Genomic DNA, 12,840 nt, shown 5'->3' with positions numbered 1-12,840 from the left:
GCCAAAAAGGTTAAAGAAAATAGACCTTATAATTTCCTATAAACTGCCTGTCTTGGAGATGTGTCAATACATGGAGAACATCCTCATTCTTTTTAACTGATGTGTAGTATTCCATCACAGATGGGACCAGAACTGTTCAACCATTCCTTTACTAGTAGCCATTTGTGTTGCTACAGATTTTTGCGGGTGAGGAAACTGGAGCCCTTGAGAGATTAAATGGCTCACTCTAAGTAACATTTCATAAACGGTAGGGCCAGGATTTCTATAAAGTCATGAGATAACAGAGCCCATGCTTAAAAACACTTTTATTTTTAAGTATTTTAAGCAAACAGTTAAAAAAAAAAACCCACGCTATCCTGTTAATCAACATGTTGACCCATCTACATCAATATTTAAAATGAAATAAAAACACAGCTGAAACTTCCATGTACCCTCCCTGATTCTATCTGCAAATCCCACCCTGGAAAGGCAGAACACGATTTTCACACAACATTTTAATACATGATTTTATACTCATCATATAATTTGAATCCACAGGAATATATTATTGTGCAAAACAATAACAACATTGTTTACCATATGCCAACAATGCTTACATGCCAGCCACTAACCAAAACACTTTACATGCATTATTTCATTAATCATCCCCCCTCCCCAAATTACCTTGTGAGGTTGGCAACTACTATCCCATTTCATTAAAAAAGTGAAACACAAGTTTAAATAATGTGCCCACAGATACACATTTAATTTGACATAAATGGGGTATACTGTACATAGCTTCTGCAACTTTCTCAGCATTTTTGATTTATCTATGTTGAAAGATGTAACTAGCTCTTTCACATTCACTTCCCAAAGTAGCAAGAACCACCCCTTTTATTTTATTTTGCTTTTCTGTTGAAGGAAATTTCGGTTTTTCCCACTCTTGCTACCTAAACAGTACTGCAATAAACAGTTTTACACAGATGTCCCTCCCCATGTGAAGTTCTTCTAGGATTTGTCCAGGAGTGAAGCTGCTGGTGACACACACAACTTTGCAAGGTTTTGCAAGCTGCCTGGTACAGGAGCTATTACAATTTCCACTCCCACCACAGTCAGGTCCTGCTGTCCCACACACATGCCCATGCAAGGGCTTACAGAAACCTGTCATCTTGAGGCGTGTGAGATGGTACATATTAACTGACACTTCCTGTGCTTTCTTCTCTGTACATGCCTCTGTGTGGGCTGATGGTGAGGCTGGGATTAACCACACTGAACAACCGATTCAGACTTTTCAATACCTACTCTTTTCTGGGGGCTCCCAGCCCTCTGGCTCTCCCCAGCCCCAACTCCACTTCTTCCCAGGCAGTTAGAGAAAGCAAGGCAGGGTTCAAAGAAGACTGCATGTTCTCTAGGGTGAGATGGGGTACAACTTGAGAACTGGTGGCTGGGGCAGTCAGACACTGTGAACTGGAACTGCACCGCTGAGCTGCTAACTAGTGTGCCGGTGGGGGACCTCCAGTCAACACTGTGCTCGCGGTCCCTTCAAAACACTCCAATTCTGACTTGGCTGAACTAAACGCAGTTCCATATTCCTCAATAGAGGTAATTTTGCGCAAAATCTCCTCGGCATGGCAAACAAATAAGCACCCAGCTCTGGCCTCCAGAGCACCCTGTCTGGCTGCAGTGGCAGGCGTAACTCCTGGAAACTTGGACAACTTGCAGAGTAAGATACAGGCACAAGGAGAGGTGGGACCAGGGGAGAGGCCTTAGGTGGATGAGGGGTAGGGAGGGCCGGGCCTTGAAGGGTGAGGACCTGGGAGAGCATGGGTAGGGTCTACACTCGTGGAGAAGGGAGTCAGCACAAAGCAGGCCAGTCCAAGGGTGTTCAGGGGCAGGCAATGAAGTTAAATCCAACACTGATTACACCAAAATGTTTAGCAGTTGGCTCTAAGTAGTAAGACTTTTCTCCTTTTCCTTTTACTTCATCTGTATTTACTAATAATTCTACAATAATCATGTATTACTCATATAATTAATATTATTTAAAAACTCAGGTTATTAAACAGACTCCATCAGCACAACCCCAAGATATTAAAGTCTTACCTCAGCATACAGGGATTTCTGTTGATTTTTACTTCTTTGAACATTTCAAATTGTGGTGTGAATGTTTAAAAGTAAGTATGTCTCACTTTATAAAAATGGCAGTAGAAAACCCCTATTGGGGCATGAACTCTATGAGGTGACAGTGGCACAAGGAATTGGGGGAGGGTGGTGAAAATACGAACAGAAAAGGGTATTTCCTTGGTTGTAGCACCAACTGATTTGAAGCTGAAACTGATATGGAGCTGCAGTTCTCGGAGGGCTCTCGTTCCAGATATCAGCTACCTAACCCAGAGCCCCGTATACCAAGTCCTCTTTTGCCACTCCTAGGATCAGGGAGCTTGATTACTCTAATTTTACACACCCGAAAATAGATGAAGATGTTCAGTGACTTGTCCAGGATCATTTTGCCAAGAAAAGTCACACTGAGCCTGAACTCAGATCTGATAACTCCAAGGCCCTTCCCATGACCCTGGGCCCTCAGTACATGGGTCTCTGGTCCCTGCCCAGCCACTTCTAGAGCCAGTTTTTGCTACTTTACCAGTGACGGGACACCCAATTCCAGGCCAGAGGCAGCTGCTGCTGTAGGAAAAGGATGGGAGAGCCAGGATGACGGAACCTTCCTGAATACAAAGCTGAATGGGGACCAGAACAAAGACATGGATCTGCCGCATTCCCCACCCCTGCCTACTCCATGTGACATCACCACAAAGCATCAAAGCCTTCATTTTCACCCGCCTACGACAATCCAGAAAGGATAAGAGTACTTGTACTGTACTGAAAGTACATTTTTTAGGTTCGTTTCTTCTTACTATAAGAGATGGCCTGTCCACCAGGTGTACCCTGACTCACAGCAGTAAAACATATTCTGGGATGGTGCTCTACTATCAAGTGAGATATTTTATCCTTATATTCACAATGTGAGCTCTTCAATAATCAGAAGTAATGGCTACCTACATACATTTTAGAAAAATCAGTCCTTTACCCTCACACCACCAGCTGATTCTTGCTATGTGCTTCAAGTCAAGTTGGCAAACGAGATGGGGGTGCCTCCCCCCACCAGGCCACCTTTCCTCCAGAGGGCATCAGTCATGTGAACTGGTACCTTTGGGTTGAACCCGATGCCAGCACCGGATCTGACATGAGAAGAAGGCTACATGAAGGTTAGAGGGTCCCGTAGTGTCCCGTACAGATGCAAGTGCAATAATTAAACATTTACAATTGTTGCTGTAAGTCTTGTAAAAAATTCAGACATTTTGAGGGGAAAGGAGATGGTCCCATTCATGGAAACTGGCAGCAGGGATAACTAACTGCATGAGTCCTCGGGTCTGCAGTTAGCCCTTGTAAATGTTAATTCACAGAGTACATTACTCCTAAACTCAAAACTGTCCCAAAGCTCCCCATCTCCATACCTCCCTGTGAAGCAGCTCCGGCCCCTGGGGGGACTCGATGGTGCTCACGCCACTTGGCCCACCAGCTCTCTGGGGCCCCTTCTTCTGCTGGTTCCCTCGACTCTAGCCCAAGGGCCTCCCTACTATTCTCCAAGATACCAGACAAGACCCCACCTCCTGTGCCTGGACCAAGTTTCACCTCTTCAGTTGAAGCCCTCTCTAACTAGCCTACTTAAAATCGCAACCCACCTCCTAATCCAGCACTGCCTCTCACTCTTCTCTGATTCATTCTGTCCACAACACATATCGCCATCCAAAGCACTATGTATCTCATTCGTTCACTGTCTGTAAAGATCCAAGACAGCAGATTTTTTGTCTATTCCAGTCACTGCTGGGTCTCTAGCACACCCAACAGTGCCTGGCATATGGAAGGTGCTCAGCACATTTCTGTTGGAACACATGGCCCATTGCTGACCCTGCAGGCTGTGGGTGGAGACAGCAATGGGGCACTGGGAGAGCCCCATTCTCCAGGTGATTGAGTCCAACCCTGCTCTCTTCCACGTGCCACTGAGACAACTGTATGCCCGTGGCAGATCTCCAAAGCCAGGCGTGAAGGCCAAATTGCTGCCAGAACTCCCAGGAGGCAACTGGGGAGACTAGGAGTTCTTGCTGTTGCTGCTGCTGCAACTTGTGAGATCAAATAGAATACACACCACCACAGTATCCAACTGGCCCCTTCCCAGCAGCCGCAGCCCATCACACCACAGACATTTCATCAAACAACACAGGGCAATGGTATCTGCCTTTAGACTTATACCTAAGTCTGGGGGAGCTCCAGGCCACTGTGCAAAGGCCACTCCTGGGGCCCAAGCCTCCAGAAGGGCCCCCAAAAACAGGTTGCTGCTCTTCCCCAGCAGGTAGGAAAGGAAATGCCCTGAGTTTTTGACCTCAGGATTCTCTGCCACCAGCTTGAGAAACAGAAAGGGCTGGACCCTTTGTGAAGGCTTTTTCCACACTGCCCACAATTAAGGGTTCTCTGGCAGGGCAGCTAGGAACCCCTCTCCCCCCACTGTCAAAACCCAAGCTAATCTCTAATATGGTTTTTCATATGCCGAGCCAAATTTGAAGACCACCTGAAGGTATTCCCACACTCTCTGCATTTGAAGGGCCTCTCTCGGGTATGAAATCTCTTGTGGCTAATGAGCTGTGAGCTTTTGTTAAAAGTTTTCCCACAGGTGCTACATTTGTGGCACTTTTTCCCAATGGGTATGTTCTGGAGTCTGGTGAGCCTGGAGCTCTGGTCACAAGCTTCCTCAGAATCTTCAAGTGGCTTCTCCCCACTTGGTTTTAATTCCTGTAAACTCACCCCTGTGTCCTGGCAGGAAGATAATGCAGCCAGGCTGCATTCAGACTGTGCCACTCTGGTGTGTTTTCTTTGATGAATGCGGAGAGTATGTCTTCCAATGAAATCTTTCCCACACCACTGACATTTAAAAGGTCTCTCTTTAGTGTGGATTCTCTGATGATTAACAAGGCGATGTTTTCTATCATAAGATTTCCCACACAGATTACACTTATAGCGCTTCTCTCCACTATGTATTCCCTTATGATCTACAAGACTTCTTTTGCGTGTAAAAGTTTTCCCACATTCTTGGCACCAAAAAGGTTTCTCACCAGTGAGGATCTGCGGCTGCAGATTTGGAGTGTTTTCACTTTCATGGCACTCATACCGTTTTTCCAAAGAGTGAATCCTCTGATGTCGGGAGAGGTTAGAACTCCATCTGAAAGCTTTCCCACATTCCCTGCACTTATAAGGCTTTTCTCTGGTGTGAATTCTCTGATGGATGAGGAGGAACGAGTGATTGCGGAAGGCTTTGCCACACTGGCTACATTTGTAGGCTTCCTCTGTACTGCTCGGAGGAACCTGGAGCACTGTGTCCTGACTTGAAGACGGCCCATTCTCGGGTCTTCTTTGAATGGCATGCTGCTTCTTATGAGCAATAAAGGCTGACCGATGGGTAAACTCTTTTTCACATTCACTGCATCTGTAGGGCTTCTCACCTGTGTGAATTCTCTGATGATCAATGAGAGATTTCTTCCGAGTGAACGTTTTCCCACACTGCTGACATGGAAAGGCTTTCTCCCGAGCAGGGGCACCCTGGAGCTGACCGCAGCTGGAGGCCAGTCTGAAGTCCTTACATTTGTCTTGATCATAGAACTTTTCTTCCTGGTGCATTCTCATATGACGAGTGAAATTTGATCTCCACCTGAAGGTTTTCCTACATTTGGTACATTTATAAGGTTTCTCCTGAGTGTGGACCCTTTGATGTTCAACAACATACGATTTACAGTGGAATGATTTCCTACACTGACTGCAGTCAAAAAGCTTCCCCCTACTCTGGTCTCTCAAATGATTATCAAATCCTGAGCCACAGGTGAGAGCTTGCTCATACTGATTAGACTCAAGAGATTTCTGCTTCGCATGGGTTTCCTGGTGTAGGCGGTAGGCAGATAGGCGTCTGAAAGCCTTGTCGCATAAACTGCATTTATAAGGTTTCACTCCAGTGTGAATCTTCTCGTGTCGCACACAGTTTGAGCTCCACCTGAAGGCTTTCCCACACACCCTGCATTTAAATGGTTTCTCTTGAGTGTGAAGTCTCTGATGACACGCGAGATGAGAGCTATGACTGAAGGCCCTCCCACAGTCACTGCACTTATACGAGGTCTCCACCATGTGAAGATGCTGCCCACGCTGGTGATGTGGGCTAAGGCTAAAATCTTTCCCATGTACATCCTTTGCATTCCCTTTCAGTCCAGCATGAATTCTCTGATGGAGGCTAAACCCGCCAACGATGCGCCTGAGCCCTCTCCCATACTCCTTGTAATCACAGTGGTATGAACTCCCTCTGAAGTGTCTGCCATGTTTCAGGGATCGCTTTCTCCTGGGAACTCTCAAATACGTAGCATGTTTTAAATTAAGACTGGCACTTCTTCCTGACTCTTCAGATTCTTTTGCTGTCCTGTGACTGAACTTGGTCTCTTCCTTCTTAACTCTTGATTGTATGGGGCTTCCACATTGTTGCTTTAGCCTGCTCTTCTTTTCAAGAGATTCTCTGAGCCTGATTCCCTCGGAAACACTCATCACACAACATTCTGATGGCACAGCAAAGGTTTCTGCTTCCTCCAAAGGTTCATGTTTTAAGACGAACTTGTTTGTTTTAATCTGGAGCTCACCTCCTGACACAAAATAAAACAAACGACAGTGTACTTTTTCCCCATACTTGGAACTGCAGAAAGCACCAAAGGACAAAAAAAAAATGCCACAATCTTGGGTGGTGAGGCTTTTGCCTGACTACCAATACCTTTACCAAAGAATCAGGGAAGGCAAAACGTGGAAGAGTATTCCAGATGACAGGGAAGGGAGGAGGAGAAGCAAGGTGGGCACAGAAGCTAGACATATGCAGGAATCACATCTAGTTGAAAAACAGAGTTGAAAAGTGAGTGTTAAACAGCAAAAGAGGGGAGAGGAGTCCTGGCATAAGAGGGTAAGAAGGTCCACAAGAGCCCAGGGGAGGCATCCATGGAGAACTGGATGAAAGAACTGAATGTCAAGCCTATCGCAGGGGCAAAGAAGAGAAGCTGGAGTGGAATCAGGGCTCTTCATAGCACAAAGGGACAGGCACGGGCCTACGGGCCAGCAGGAGTGCAGCAGAGGGAGGAGGAGGACCATCACTGACTGGAAAAGACTGCAACAGTGAAGCCCTCCAGTGGGCAAGAACACTTACTGAAAGGGTTTCTGGGGAAGGAGCAGGGCCAGAAACAAATGTCTAATAGGCCAGTCTGGAGGGGGGGAAGGCCAAAAACCCAGCATTCCTTAGCATCACTGTTAAGGATCTTCCTTCTAGCAAACATCAAAGTTCCCTGTGACTTACTTGGTATAAAAGACTTTAAGAAAGAGAAGAGTTGGGGTGCCCATGTGGCTCAGTAAGTTAAACATCTGACTTGATTTCAGCTCAGGTCATGATCTCATAATTTGTGAGTTCAAGCCCTGTGTCGGGGATTCTCTCTCTCTCACTCTCTCTGCCCCTCCCCCACCCCTGAGATAAATAAACAAAAGAAAGAAAGAAAGAAAGAAAGAAAGAAAGAAAGAAAGAAAGAAAGAAAGAAAGAAAGAAAGAAAAGAGATGTGAGAGAAGCAGGATCTGGAGGGTCTCTGGAACTCACCTGCAGGGGCAACACCTGGATTCCCCTTGGGCTGAGCTCCTTGGACATTCAGGCCCCATGGCTCCCTTGCCTCCAACCAGGAAATCAGAACAGGTTTGGTGAATGGCCCCACTGCAGAAGAGAAGGGAATGAGATGAGATGGAAGGGTGGATAAATCATACAGAATTATTCTCCAGGACCCTCTCAGGCCTCAGGTCCTGGCAAGGACGAGGGAAAGGCCAGGGAGGCTGGTGGAAGAAGCTAGGACAGGAGGCCCAGGCAGCCATTTCCAACAGCTCTGAACAGAGATAAAAGAGGCTGAAAGATGGGGCGCCTGGGTGGCGCAGTCGGTTAAGCGTCCGACTTCAGCCAGGTCACGATCTCGCGGTCTGTGAGTTCGAGCCCCGCGTCGGGCTCTGGGCTGATGGCTCGGAGCCTGGAGCCTGTTTCCGATTCTGTGTCTCCCTCTCTCTCTGCCCCTCCCTCGTTCATGCTCTGTCTCTCTCTGTCCCAAAAATAAATAAAAAACATTGAAAAAAAAAATTAAAAAAAAAAAAAAAAGAGGCTGAAAGAAGTCACAGCCAAAAGAATCATTAGGATTCTCTGGAGGTGGGAGCCATGTGACAACTCACCCAGTTAAATCAACCAACATTTTTTTGGATGTCTAACTAGGAACTGGACATATATGACTTTTAATCTTAACAATAATCCTGCATGACAATCATCGTTATCACCATGCTTCAAGAGAAGAGCCTGAGGTGACAGAGAGCCAAGATCTAAGTCCAGGTCAGGCCCCCGTCTAGGCACCATAACAAAAACTAAGAAGGCAGAAGTAAAAGTGGGTAGAAGTATGGGGAAATTAATGTCTTACCCAGAGAAACCATGTTCCCATAATTCTCCAGCATCACATCCCTATATAAGTTCCTCTGAGCAGGGTCCAGCCATCCCCACTCATCCTGGGAGAAGATCACTTCCACATCCTTGAAAGTCACAGCCTCCTGAAAAACACAGTCCTATGTCCAAGAGCCGGTCTACAGCTCCCAGCTTTTGTAAAAGGGTAGGCGCTGAGTGAGAACAAGATGGATCTGGTAAGGGTGAAAAGGAAGAGCATCCCATAGCAGAAGAGCTCTGGGCTCAAGGGGGATAATCTGGTGTCTAGGACACAGGTCTCTGGATGTGAGGTCACTGGACCCAGAGACTCAAGATGAGGGGGAGCCTCAGCAGCTCCATTAGGCAGCAATGCTGGGATGTCACGAAGGACCAAAGGTCCTGTGGCTCACCTGAGGCTGGGCTGTCAACAGGTCTCCTGGGCACCCCTCTCTTTGGGAAAGAGCAGGAGCCTGGGCAACAGGAGGCTCTGAAGGAGAAGAAAGAGCCATGAGAGAAGGTAACCCAGCTCTTGGCACCCCGCTGAGTAGGCCTACTCTTCCCCCACATAGTGGACTCCTGGGCCCGTGAGCAGGTATGGACTACTGTTAAACATCCATTTCACATTTCCCCTGTGTCCACTGAGGGATGGGGGGTGAGCAGTGGGGGGTACAATGGGAGGAGGAAAGTCTAGGTGGACATGGGTCACAGAAGGCAAAAAGGACACAAAGCTAAGGGCCAAGATAGAAAGGGATTCTCATGTGAGGACAGATGGTGAAATGGCAATACTAATCTGGGATGTGTGGCATATGGCTGGGGTCTTAGAGCCAGATGGCGAGTACCGGATTGCCCAGCCAGGAAGTCACACACTCCTATTTCATAGGGAGGCTCCAGGTGGTCCCCAAGAGTAGAGCTGCTCCTGAGAGGTGAAGCAGGGGGCCATATCTGTGAGGCTCGCAGGGTTCCTGTACCCATCCAACGCACGTCTGGGCTCTGGGCAAGGGCTGGGTCCTGGCGAGAAGAAAATGTTGTGAGAGAATCCCCATGGGAATCAGAAAGCAAACTCAGAGAAGAGGCCACATGGCCAATCTTTAGGGCAGGGACCCAGGGAAGGGCAGGCCAGGCCCTTTCTTATCTATAAGTAGAGGGAAAAGGAGGAGGAGAAAGCCCAAGGGGGACCTCCTCACCCCTCAGCCTCCCTGGCCTCTAATGTGGACCATGAGGGAGACAGGTGGAGTCAGATTCCAGCTACAACATAGGAAACACCCAGCAAGGCAATGCTGTCAGGCCTCAGGTGCTGCAGTGACTCCTCCCCACTAACCCTCAACCCCACCCCTGGTCTGGAACTTAGAAATGAGAGAGAAGAGATTTATCCCTGAGTTAAATTGATAATGGTTCACAAGAGAGATGCAGACAGATAACATCTCCCAAGTATCAGGGACTGTTCTAGGCAGTGATAAGCAAAGTGACTTCAAAGGACAGCTCCCAGACATTAATCTGATTGAGATAGTAAGTAACACTACCAGTGAGGCAATATTACTTGTGAGGGTCAGCCATGGGACCATAAAAGAAGAAGTCTCAGATCCAAACAATGACAGTGCCCATCCAAGCAAACACTTGGAAAGAGCCAATTTGCCCTGGGACTTCAAATGGCTCCAGTCTCTTAGGCAAGGCTATCCCTGATGGAGAAATGAGGATAGAAAGCTTATGGCCAATGAACTGTAAGTTTTTTCTGGTTCTCTGGCCAAGACACTGACTACACTGCTATGGACGAATCTTAGCCTGAGGCTGTTAAACATCTTAAAGATGATGAACCTGGTCCTCCCAAACCCTACCAAAAAGAGAATAAAGAAACAATACGTAACGATGGAAGCACACAGCCCAATGAGTTTAAGGACAAACATTACCGGGCCCTAGTTGCTCAATTCTTATGAACCATAGGGTGATTCTGTAATTTTATGTGCATCTTGAGTTTTTCTGCTCACTTTTCAGAATTTAGAAGGTGTTCTCCCAGCCTGTTTTGTTTTCTAATTTCTAACTACTTTCAACCAGGTAGACCCTGTCTGCACATTTGGCAATGTTTTCATCGATTTTCGAATTCTAAATGAGTTAAATGTAACCAAGCTACAATTATGTACCTACTATGAACCTTATTTGCTTTAATAAATTATTTTTCAATCCTTTTGAACATCTTGGTGTTTCAGCAAAAATGATAAATGCTCTTTTAGATTTTTAAAAATAGTAACAAATGTTACGCAAAGAGCTTTCTTTTTTAAGTCATACCTTGAATTGATTTATTACCATTTACTGGTAGATGTTCAGTCAGATGTGTTACTCAACTGACTTAATTTTCATATTATATTTGGGGGAAGAGTATGCCAAATACGTTTCAAATATCTTAAAGTTGGGGCGCCTAGGTAGCTCAGTCAGTTAAGTGTCCGGTGCTTGATTTCCACCCAGGTCATGATGACGGTTTGTGGGATTGAGCTCCACGTCAGGTTCTGCACTGTCAGCTTGGGATTCTCTTTCTCTCCCTCTCTCTGTCCCTCCCCCACCTCTCAAAATAAATGAATAAACATTTTAAAAAATCTTAAAGGTAACTTTCATTTATGCATGCATCATATATGTAGACTTACACATATTTTTATTGAAAAAAAATTTTAAAGCCTATAAAAATGATAAATCCTCTTTAAAAAAAGAAACCCTCAAGCTACAGGAAGCACTGAGAGGCTTGCTTGTGTGTAGCACAAGGGGCACACAGAGCTCACTTTAACTGACTGGCTGCTCTATTGCCAGCCCTAGAACTCTGTTTCCCAGGTCTAAGGCTGGAACTGGGGACATGGTAGGCACTCAAATAGACACTGAACAAATTTGTTTGCATATCCTTTTCAATAAAGTGAGGCTCTGAAAGAATGTGAGCAAGAACAATGAGACTGTGGAATAAATCTTCCAATTTCCTGGCCCTGGGCTGACCCTCAGTACTCTTCTTACCCTTGACCCCTGCAGAGAATAAATCCTCAAAAGCTTACTAAGAAAGAAGGAACATGTTATGAGTGCACTGCATTTATAGGTCTTAACGGGCACACAGAAGCCAAGAGTCCTGACTCTAACAAGCAAGAGACATCACCCCCGCTTAACCGCTCAGTATCCAGTCAAATTGGGTCTGTGGAGATAGACTCCCATAATCTAAGTTACTGTGTCCAAAAACTCATTACTGTTATCAATGGATACTTGCTGACCCTCTTCCTGGAGCTAACTGTCCTCTGGGAGGGCGAGAAGGGCTGCTGCTAAAAGGTCCTTGGATCAGAGCCCAGTTCTCTGCTGCTCAGGTGCCGTGGGAATGAGAAGGGAAGACTTTCCCTGCATTCCTCAGTGCTGAGCGTTCAGAGGCCCAACCCAGTCCCTCTAGACAAGTGGGCTCACTGACAGGCAGAGTTCACTGAGTACTACACACTTGCTCACCCTCAGCCTCCACGGTGTCCCATCGACATCCCTCTGCAGCTCTTCCAGCAGGGCCACGGCCTCCCCACCACTCTCAGGGTGATGCAGCTGTACCCAGGTCCGGAGCTCCCCAGGCAAGATGCTAAGGAATTGCTCCAGCACCAGCAGTTCCAGGATCTGGGCCTTGGAGAGAATGTCAGGCCTCAGCCACCAGCGGCAGAGCTCCCGGAGCCGGCTCAAAGTCTCTAGGGGCCCAGAAGATTCATGGTAGCGAAGCTGTCTGAAGAGCTGGCGGAACAGCTCCTGGCCAGAACGGTTGAGTGTCTGTGGCCTGGCAGCCTGCGCTGAAGTGTAGCCTTCATCCTCTTCTTCCTTCTTTACCATCTGAAGCCGCCCTTGTTCCCTTGAAGCCCGGGCCTGAGCTGGGTGGACAGCATACCACCTGCCTGGAGGCATCACTCCTGTTCAGGGTCTACCCAGCAGAGTGCAAACCAAGTCTATGTTAGCTGTGTCGCTGCTGGGACCTCAGGAGTAGTTTTTCAGCACAGTGGTGGGCAACGTCATTTGCTGGGGCATCAGACATCACTGGTAAGAGACTAAAATAACAAATATTACTGTTCAGGAGGATGAGAATGATGGTGCAGCCAGGATCATGTTTGGATGTACAAAAAGAGGGCACATGACCGTTTGCATACTCGTGCCTGCCCATATCAAGCAGACCACAGGGCTAGATTGTCACATTTTGGGGTAAACTAAGATAATATCCCAGAATACAGGAAAGCATGTACAGGGCTTGTATGCCAAAAATTACAAATGGCAGATGAAAGAAGCCAAAGAAGATCTAAATAAATGGACAGAC

At 46.8% G+C, this 12,840-nt stretch overlaps 1 protein-coding gene across 1 annotated transcript in view; it reads right to left on the bottom strand.

Annotated features, from left to right (window-relative positions):
• Positions 1-285: 285 nt before the first annotated feature.
• ZNF445 (zinc finger protein 445) overlaps positions 286-12,840 on the bottom strand; it is a 31,475-nt gene continuing 18,920 nt past the window's right edge. The window contains exons 2-7 of the mRNA XM_030329743.1: positions 12,003-12,577; positions 9,383-9,551; positions 8,954-9,030; positions 8,545-8,671; positions 7,695-7,805; positions 286-6,707 (exon numbers count right to left, since the gene is read on the bottom strand). Coding sequence (XP_030185603.1) covers positions 4,555-6,707; positions 7,695-7,805; positions 8,545-8,671; positions 8,954-9,030; positions 9,383-9,551; positions 12,003-12,437 — 3,072 coding nt within the window. The 5' untranslated portion in view covers positions 12,438-12,577 and the 3' untranslated portion in view covers positions 286-4,554. The remainder of the gene's footprint in view (positions 6,708-7,694; positions 7,806-8,544; positions 8,672-8,953; positions 9,031-9,382; positions 9,552-12,002; positions 12,578-12,840) is intronic.

This window comes from Lynx canadensis, chromosome C2 (assembly GCF_007474595.2).
Source record: "Lynx canadensis isolate LIC74 chromosome C2, mLynCan4.pri.v2, whole genome shotgun sequence".
In the NCBI taxonomy this organism is placed as follows: Eukaryota; Metazoa; Chordata; class Mammalia; order Carnivora; family Felidae; genus Lynx; species Lynx canadensis.
Note: the sequence above shows the minus strand (reverse complement) of the source record. Positions and strands in the feature narration are given on the sequence as shown.